Below are 10,349 nucleotides of genomic sequence, written 5' to 3'. Positions count from 1 at the left end.
ACCTACCTGCTTTGTTCCTCCACCCTCATTGCCGAAAATATATTCATCTAAAGCAGCGGTCCCCAAACTGAGGGTCGCGAGATGTATACACGTAATATGGTGAACTATGTACATAAACTCGAACGGTCATTTTTAGGGGGTCGCGGCTAAAACTTATGGCCTAAAAGGGGTCGCGGAAATAAAGTTTTTGAATCGCTCATCTACACAGGTTTCCAAAACACCGCCGTGAATATAGGCATCGCAAATGCGGAGATGTCTAGCTGGTTGCAGATATTACAGGCGTAAGAGACGAAACCATTCTATTGAGTGTTAACACTTTGAGTGCTAACGACGTAATATTACGTTCTCGTGAATCTTCGTAGAACTGCGGGCAACGTAATATTACGTCAGTTTGAATTTGTTCGTCTTTTATGTAGCCAGCGTAATATTACGTTCTGAAATCTACTTAGATCGGTTGCTTACACGAGTTAGTGCATAGAAAATATTCTAGATGGCAGCTCACTACAGTAATGACCGAAAAAATATAGGTATTGCATCACCCTGTCAGTTGTGGAAAAAGCAGTCATCATGGCCGACGCTATGCTCCGTGATGAAGATATTCTTAGAGAACTACGTCGGGAATGGGATGACAGTGGCACTTCTGATGATGCTGAACTTAGTGAAGATGATCCAGATTTCATTTTAAACGAAGTGACATCTGACTTAGGTAAGCTAATGTCTTTTATTTGGTATTTTTTTTATTCTGCGTAACGACCTCTGTTATTCTTGAAGCCCACTTACGTTACTTGTGAAATATTGCGTAAGGTCGTTTTTTAGATAATTTTATTCTTACATATTACTCAAGGTTTCTTGAATATTTTCAACTTGGTTTCTCAAATGCCTGTTTTGTATACTTCTATTTTGTTCCTTTAGATTCGAGTGACAGCAGTAGCACCAGTGATTGTGAGACCGAAGCAGCGGCCATGAATCAAAGGGGTTTGAGAGGGAGAAGAGGGCGGCCACGAGGCAGAGGTGGACGAAGGATCATGGCAGATGCACAAGATGGAGGTTGGAGTGAAATAGACCATGTTCCAAATATAAATGTTTTCACCGGAATGTCTGGTATGGTTGAGGAAACTGGTCTCGACAAAACCACTCCTCTTGCTGATTTTTTTTCTTATTTTTTTGATGATGATATTATAAAAATCATCAAGGAACAATCAAATCTTTATGCTCGGCAAATTTTACAGAAAAAGAGGAGTTTGAATCAAATATCTCCTAACAGCAGGCTGCTGAAGTGGAAAACTGTTACACTGGGTGATGTGCGAAAATTCCTAGCAATTATTTTGCACATGAGCATCAGTGAGAGGCCATCTTTGGCCAATCATTGGAGCACAGATCCGGTCATATCATGTAATTTCTGCCCTAGTGTCATGAGTAGGGATAGATTCCTATCCATCTTAGCTAATTTTCATTTGAATGATAACACCAGTGCAAAGAAGAAAGGGGAGGCAGGTTTTGACCCTCTACACAAGGTTCGTCCCATGTTCGAGTTGCTCAGAAGTAGATTTCAATGTGCATACCAACCGGCAGAGGATGTGACCATCGATGAAGGCATGTGTGCATTCAGAGGGAGGCTAAGTTTCAAGCAATACATGCCTCAGAAACCTAGCCGTTATGGCATCAAGTTATATATGCTCTCTGAATCTGATTCTGGGTATATTTGGAACTTCGACGTATTTTGCGGTCAGGACAATGTTGTGAAAGATGTTGTTACAAGGCTTCTTGGAAACTTAGCCGGAAAAGGGCATACTTTGTATACAGACAGGTACTATACAAGTCCCTTGCTTGCCATGGAATTGGAAGGTCTCCAAACGGGGTTGGTAGGAACAACGCAAAAAAATAGGAGAGGGATGCCCAGTGCTCTTCGTAATCCTCAACTAAGTCGTGGGGAACAAGTTTACAGGAGGAAAGGTAATGTACTCGTGTTATGTTGGAAGGATAAGCGTGATGTATACATCATAAGTACACGACATACATCAGAAATGGTGACCTATAGTGATAGAAGAGGTAACCAAAGAACTAAGCCAGCTGCAGTGGTGAACTATAATAAGAAAAAATTTGGTGTAGACCTTTCTGACCAGCGTATGTCCTATGGTGTATTTGACCACCGTAGTATGAAATGGTGGAGGAAATTAGCTTTCCACATGATTTTGATGACAGTACAAAATGCATGTGTCTTGTATAACCAAGTTACAGGGAAAAAAATTCCAATGACATCTTTCATGAAGGAACTCTGCAGTGACCTTGCAATTACTCAGGAAGAACCTTCATCAGGACCTGGTCCCAGTGGAGGTCATCTAACCCGTCTCTCCGGAAAACATTTTCTCAGTAGAATACCAATTCCCCCAGAAAAGAAAAAGGCTCAAAGAAGATGTAAAGTGTGCTCTGACAAGGGTACAGAGGAAGCAGGGAAGGCAAGGAGAAAGGACACATCTTTTGAGTGCAAAATTTGCCATTTAGGATTTTGTGTATCTCCATGCTTTCAAATATATCATACAAAAAAAAATTATGTAACATAAATAGTCGATAAAAATGATGCTCACACTTCACATAATGGTATTTGAAAGGAAAATGTATATTTAATTTTAATTGTGATTATCATTTGTATTACAAATCCGGAATTTTCAATTTTCTTTTTTTAAGAAAATTGATTATTTTTGTAGAGATGGCAAAAATATTATATTATTTGCGTATATTACACCTAAACACATAATTAAAGATAAATTTATAAACAACATGGTCGTCTTTATTTTCAATTTCTATGTGTTGTAGTAAAATTATTAAAAATTTCTAAACTTTCGTAAAAACGCCCAGCACTGGGGTAAGGATGAGGCTTTAAAGCGCTAGCACTCAAAGTGTTAAGGTCGTTTTACACGGTACACGGAACTGCGCAATCAGACGTACGCGCGAAGGCGCAATCAAAATTGCGTCGTGTAAAGCGGTGAATTGCTAGAACACATGCGAGAATGCGTGGATGCGAGACAGCAAAATAGCCCCTGTTCTAATTTCGTTCATACATTCGCGCAATTCCAAGCCATTTTAGAAATTAATGCAGCTCTAACCTGCGCAATTCCGTGCCCCGTGTAAAACGGCCTATACACATTCAGTCGACAGTATGGGTTCCTATGGAGATTCGTTTCCCATGTTGATCTCCATAAGGCCGGGAGCGCAATTATTTATTATTATTGTTGTTTCCATGCAATATTGGGAATCGATAATTAATTGTCATAAATAATTTGAGTCCATCGTTACCATCGAGAAACACGTACGTATCTCGATTTTTGTTGGGAAGTTGAGTTTTTATTCTACGGCGGCCTAATTATAGAAAACTCTCAGTTTCAAGTTATTCAGTTGATGAAATATGGAAATATTATTTATATTAAAGTTATCTTCGCTCACATAGCACACGGGTCTATCATTCCGTTTATTATACTCTTATTTTTCCGCAACGCTCATCCCGACAGACGGCATGCATCGAGGCTTTTCTTCTAATTTCCTCCGTGGGAATGCAGACGAAATTTTTTTCTGGGGTGTTATTGCACAGAGGAACAATGCACCACTAGTAATTTTTCCTTATTTCACCCATGTTCTTCTTTGAACGCAACGTGACTCTTCCAAACCTGCAGCTACGACGTTACTAGGCTTGGATCTTGGACTCCTACTGAATTATGACGTCACGGCGTGAGATTAGTGGGGGCGGTATTTTTTAGCCCGCGAAACTCGGGAGACTTTTGGGAGTCATTTTCAAGCGTATAAACTGAATTTTAAGCGGAAAAAAGTATATTGCGGTACTAAGTGTTTACTGTAGGATACTGTCTATGAAAATTATGCAATAGGGAAGTACAGTAGTGTTTCAAATGCACCAAATACATTTTTTAAATTAGAGTTCAGAATAACATAATGTCGTAAAACCAAAGTTTAAATCCTAATAGTGAATACATGATTCGAGATGACCGTCCGAAATATGGAAAAATTCAAAGGCCGCTAAAACGGGTGTCTATGTTGAATATTGGCCGTGACGTCACAAGGAAGTAGCAGAATGCAGCTTCTACGCCGTATAGTTCTACCACTATTAGTGCATAGAAAAATTACTGATTTTGAGGTTATCCGGGTTTTGCTGTCATAAAATATCTTCATAATATATATGTGGCTGCTTCTCTTTTGAGTAAATGACTTCATCATTGCATAATATATTAATATTCATTTACGTGTTAACTTCAAGTTTGGAAAGAGTAGGTAGAACGAATAGCACATTGAATCTTTAATAAATAGATGATGGTATTTATTTTTCGCTGGGTATATTTTGGCACAATGCTGTTTATCATGCCAAAACTTTTTTTGTAAGAACTGAGTTAAACTAATAAACCTATTTCAGACGTTTGCTGCAAGACTTATTCGTTGCGTATGTATTCACGCCGGCCGGAACGTTCGCCCTTCGCAACTAGAATCATGGGATGTTAGCCTTATTTCCGTGCTGGCTGGTTGTTGCAATGGTTCGCTGTCCAGGATGGGTTCAAGAAAAGATAATCTTGGTTGGGAGAAGGAAAATTCCAACGATGTATAAATGGTATACCAAACTTTGATGGTCCCTGGTCCCTGAATTTTTGAAAAGGGAGGACAGGACAACGCTCCATTGAAATGCAAGGCGTTAAGGCTAACAAGGGGAGACCACGTACCTTGCTCCATCTATTTCAATTAGAACCTTAGTTAGCTGTAATTAATTAATTTTCATGGGTTACTTTTCACAAGTTATATATACAGGGTGGTATCCAGAAGTAGTAGGACTGATTTTTTAAAAATTAATTTATTGAACATTTTGATATACCGACTCAATACTCTTCAAAACCGGCCCTTTGGGCATCCACACACTTCTGGTAGCGAGTCGTCCACGTCGTGAAGGCCTTCTGGAAGTCGTCCTCCGGAATGCTGTTCAGCGCCCTCGTCGTCGCCGCTTGGACCGCTTCCACCGTGTTGAAACGATGCCCCTTGAGCTGCCTCTTGGTTCTGGGGCACAGGAAGAAGTTCGGTGGTGCCACATCAGGGCTGTAACGGGGGGTGAGGCAACGTGGAAACGCCGAATTTGGCCAGGAGATCCCTCACAATCCACGCGCCGTGGCACGGAGCATTGTCGTGGTGGAGCCACAGGTCTGGTCGCACGCGTGTGATCCGACTTCGCAGCACTTCCGCGTCAAATCTTGCGTTTACAGAATGCCCAGGAGGTACAAACACCTTATGGACAATTTCATGACGGTCGAAAAATGCAATCAACATCGATTTCACTTTCGATTTCGAGGTTGACGGACGCCCGGCGCGTTGGTCGTCCTCGACGAGCTCCCTGCCATCCCGAAAAGACTTGTGCCACTCAAATTTCGAGGAATGGCTCATGGTATCATCCTTGTAGGCTTGCGTAAGCATTTTCTTGGTTTCGGTTGCGGATTTTCGAATGTTGCAGCAAAACTTGATGGCGTACCGCTGCTCTAAATTTTGCTCTATCGCAAATAACGACGAGGCGTCTAAACAGGAGGTCACGAAAACAGTTGTCCACACTCAACTAATGCACGGAGGCGACTGCCGCATGTCGACAATTTTTCCCAAGACTCCCCACCACAATATCCAATCTTGCAAACCCCCCTCAATCTTTCCACCCGCGCGGAAAAAAAATCAGTCCTACTACTTTTGGATACCACCCTGTATATCCCAAAATATCCTTCCACAGGTAATGGGTTGGGTGGGGTAGTGGTAGCGTGTACGATTTCAATGAAAGAATCTCACTCTAAGAACCAGGGTTTTAGACTTCGTCACGCCATTACTCTTTGTTGTCTTCATTTTGATCATACGGCGTCAAGTTTATCATTAATTTTAATTGCAGCAATCATTGACACGAGACAATTTTTTTTATCATCATAATGGCATTTAGGTATTTTAGCAGTGTCATTACAAACGCAGAGATACGATGACTACAATGGTTGGTGAACGGTAAAATATTATTTTTTTCTTTTCTTATACTGACCAACTTCCACATTAAAAATGAAAACCACTCTTGCAAGAGCACGGTATGTGTAATACTTCACTCTTCAAGAGCACATACCATTAAAGGCTCGCGGCAAGCAACAATATGCGTACAGACATAATTAATAAGAACACAAAGCGAATATAAAATACCATATATCTCGAACACTTGTAATTCACATTACTCCAAAGTAGGTATACTTACTCAGTACCTACCTCTGTACCTTGTACTCAGTACCTACCAGTTTACCTCAGTAGCAGTGCTAAAAGAGCCATTCGGAAATATAATTTCAATTATCAAATAGGATGAAATAAAAGTTGATAATCCTGGACCGGGCGCGCTGGCGTATAAAATACGTCAATCTTTGAAAACCAAGGACTTCAACATTGTACGTACATTCTGGGCTAGAATGGTCTCGTGTATTCCTACAATGTACTTTGACTGCCTAGATTGCGAGTTTTCAAAGTTCGAGGTATTATAGCTAATTTTTTAGATCAGCAAGATAAATCCGTCACCAGTGGAGTACCAATCAGCCGCGCGACCTGCCGTGTACCTTTATATCTGTATCACCTATAAATTTACTAATTTCATCAAATAAAGATTAACTTTAACAAAAATCGTTTGTTATCATATGTGCACATATCATGGGAAAAGTACGCATTTTGTCCGTTCGTGTAAAATAACAGTCGCGCCATAATTCTTTAACCAAACTACTTTCAGTTTATGCATTACTTAGGTCTACGCAGAAGATGCTATATTTTGACTCAACACACTTTCTGATGTGACTGAGGTACCTATTAAGTAAATTATTATAATATAAATATCAATTTGATCTTACAATACCTTCAAATTATCTTCAAAACAGAATATCATCGATAGGTAAGAGTCAGGAGCAGCCTTGAACCATTTATTCCGTATAGCTTGTGCTTAAGGCACGGGAATGAATATCTTCTTCAGGCTTTTGTTTCGACGTTGAGATGAAATTTGGAACAAAAAATCATTTATAATTCTATTTTGAATTCATGTTTTCGGTACTAGACGACATTTTTAGTAAGCAAACTCCACCGATTCCCGCTGTTTCCATGCAATATTGGCTGAAGGCTTCTTTATTAACTATCTCAAAGCCGTAGAATAGGGATTTTAATGTAACTGAAAGTCGATGGATAAGTCTTTCAACGATACCTGTGGTTAAAATTGTAAATCACATCAATAATTATATTTCATGCATATAAAGAATCTCTTCGTAGATTTTTTATACTTGCGGAAACAGGTCCATTATTTCTTATTTGCTATAACTTTATCCTTCCATCTCGTCTGAAATGAAATCCTGAATTAAAACTCCTTTAAAAGTTTAACGATTGAGATTAATTAATGATTATTTTTACACATTGCATATATTCGCCAGCTGTGCACACATGGTAGTCATTTGCACTCACTAGATGCGAGAGGGAGATATTGATATAGTTCTGGAGGGAATTTCATTTCCTTCTGGCGCCAGCTTTTGAAAGTCTCTTTGAAATGTTCATTCGTCCTCGAGCTTTGGTTCCACTTTCTCATGTATTTCGAGAAAACATTCTTCGCGCAAAACGCGTCAGAATATTTTTTGCATGCTTGATTTCATTCAGTCGAAATCTTGTTACCAAATATTCCACGACGTATTCCTTCTTATTTGTTAATGAATATTCTTTTCTCTAAGTTCGACAGATTCAGGCTTTGTAGTGAAAGTTCGACATAATTAAATAAAAGGTGGCAGCACTCTTCCACAATATTATTCTTTTCTTTCTGTATTTTTGTTGTACACCGCAAGGCATGTAACATTTGCGGCACCCATAATTCATATTTACGGCTAAAACGAAGAATGTGATTTCAAAAAATTGTCTATTTTAAACAAATAAAAAATCGGAAATTATGAGTTGAAATTGAATAAAAAATATACAAGCTTACATAGACTTGCCTCTGAGTTTCTGGGGTACCCTGAAATTTAAATGCCAAAGCAAACCAAGTGCTACAATTATCTGGACAGGAGAAACTTCTCGAGATAGTAGAGTTAACATAGTTAGGAGCACAACACTTGTTCACTAAGCAAATCATTAAATAAGACTAGGTTGGAAGTAATCCCCACATCCATGCAATGGTCATGTTGAGGGCGGCCGTCATCCTCATTCCGTTACTATATAACAAAGAAAATGCACTAGCAAGATGCACGCACCCTTGCTGGGTTTAGAAGAATTTTTCCCTCCTCATCCCACCCAATCTACGTCTACGGGCTGTTGAAATTATCCTGTGAACAATTCTTGGCGGCACTGGGGCCCCAAGGGGAATAGGGAGCATTTATTTCTCTTAGCGCCAAGACCTTATTGCGGGAGAACGTGCTGACAACGCTGTACACCATGTAAGGGATCTCTTCTCTATAAAAAATATGAGAGAAGTTTTGCAGAGGATGGCATCTAGCGGTTACTGTAAGTTTCTCGCATAGTGGCTTGTGTATTTGCTTTTGATCACGCATAACTTGTCTCATTAAGAGCATGAAAACCGGTCCTCATTGGTTTCATGAATATTTGAAGGATGAGTATACATAAGATAGGCGTGAAACACTTGATGCATGAAATCTCACAGAATGTAGAACTATGTTAAGTATACATCATGAGAATTCGACCGCCGATACAGGAATATTTGAGCGATAATGCCACTCGGTCTTCCGCCGGCCCTCAGCGGAGCGGTGCACTGCTCAACTTAAAACCCTCTAGATGTCGGAAAGGCAAGATTTCTTTTCTCCATCTTGTAGTGCATACTCTTCCCAAGGATTCTGCATAGGAATCTTCGAGGAGCACGGAGGAGCACAAAACTATATCGACGCATTTTGCTAAAAACAGGCCCAAAAACAGCTTACATTATAAATAATTAAATATTGTTATAAAAAGCACTGAAACGAACAAAAATTATCATTATATTGTGCAAAATATGCAAAATTACCGTAAAAAATTGATAGATGAATCCCATGAAATTAAAACAGTCATTAATTAAGTTGAATTGCCCTAAAATCGACTATTTCTACGCGTCGGGCTTTTTGGGCTGAACATGCCCATGTTTGATGGGTTACACAGGTCAACATAATAATCACACAGACCTATCAGGTACGAAATATTGTAGGCCATATCCTGTAGAATCCGAATACATAATTCAAAAGTTCCTCGTAAAACGTCGAAAAAATGAGTTTTGGCCAGCTTTTTTCGATTTGGGACCACTGTGCGCCGTCGCGTCGCTTGCATTCAAATATATGCAACCTCTACATGGCCTTCTCGTACTAAATAATGACGTCACTTTTCTACCAGCCGATCATCTGGCGTTTTCGATTCTCACTTGTATTTGAAAATTCTCGTGAACTTTGATGCATTAAATATCGCAAACCACGTTATAAAATAATTTTAAAAAAACTTTCACCGTGGTATGCAAACATATATTGTTATATAATTTTGGGGCTCTTGATTATATCTGAAATACATATATGCAAGTTCCCTATTGCCGCCTGCCCGTCGATTGTATTGGATTGAATCTTCTGCACAAAGTTCTTTATACTGTTTTCTCTTTGACGGTCTTCACCTTTTTCACAGTTGTTGGGAAAATTTTTTGTTATACCGATGTTACACCCATTAGGACACGAAGATTTGGATTTTTGTAAGGTAAAAAGTAGCCGCCAACTAACTTACGTCTCTTACGTCGTAGGTCCCTGTATGCTGAGTATCAAATTTGAAAAGAACTTCAGAGTTATTTTTAGTGAAAAAATCACTTACTCATCTCAATTTGGAAGGGAGTTACAAGGTTTTGATCTTACGAAAAAATATTACGGCGCCGCTGGGGCAAGCTATCTCGCCTTGCCTCGCGCCAACTCTCCTTGCGCGCGCAGGGGGAAAAATCTCGGAAGGCCGAAAAGGAGATTTTTGTCCATCCATACCGGGAAATATGTAATCCTTGGTTATGTATCCTGAACTGAGAATACTCATACGTTGTAACAGCAATGTTTTCATTTCAATGCATTGGTACATGAAAGCAATCAAATTTTGACGGTTTGGAAATAAGTCGCAAATTTCACCTTGGGTCTTTCGGTCTATCCACGGAAATCAAGACCGGAAATATCTGATAATCCGTGCGAAGGACTACCCCTTCCAGCACATGCCTTTTACAAAACGGTGCTCCGAGTTTTTCCTCAAGTTCAATTCATAGGGTATGAGAATCTGTCCATAAATTAACAATATCCATGCCATAAGGACAGTAGATGCTTTGCTATGTTCCAAATATA

At 39.6% G+C, this 10,349-nt stretch overlaps 1 protein-coding gene across 1 annotated transcript; it reads left to right on the top strand.

The window, feature by feature from the left end:
• The first annotated feature begins 425 nt into the window (after positions 1-425).
• LOC124156651 (piggyBac transposable element-derived protein 4-like) lies at positions 426-5,091 on the top strand. The gene is made up of 3 exons (XM_046531309.1): positions 426-706; positions 913-2,456; positions 4,921-5,091. Exons 1-3 carry the CDS (start codon positions 568-570, stop codon positions 5,089-5,091), a joined length of 1,854 nt encoding a protein of 617 aa, XP_046387265.1. The 5' UTR covers positions 426-567.
• Positions 5,092-10,349: the final 5,258 nt, after the last annotated feature.

This window comes from Ischnura elegans, chromosome 3, assembly GCF_921293095.1.
Source record: "Ischnura elegans chromosome 3, ioIscEleg1.1, whole genome shotgun sequence".
Lineage (NCBI taxonomy): Eukaryota > Metazoa > Arthropoda > Insecta > Odonata > Coenagrionidae > Ischnura > Ischnura elegans.
The sequence above is the reverse complement of the archived record's forward strand: the minus strand, read 5'-3'. Positions and strand labels throughout refer to the sequence as shown.

Bases quoted from the DNA above. Each gene is read 5' to 3' on its own strand.
- LOC124156651 (XM_046531309.1), top strand. From the start codon at position 568: ATGGCCGACGCTATGCTCCGTGATGAAGATATTCTTAGAGAACTACGT. The intron at 707-912 runs GTAAGCTAATGT...TTGTTCCTTTAG, and splicing joins CGAAGTGACATCTGACTTAG to ATTCGAGTGACAGCAGTAGC. The intron at 2,457-4,920 runs GCAAGGAGAAAG...CACTTCTGGTAG, and splicing joins GTACAGAGGAAGCAGGGAAG to CGAGTCGTCCACGTCGTGAA.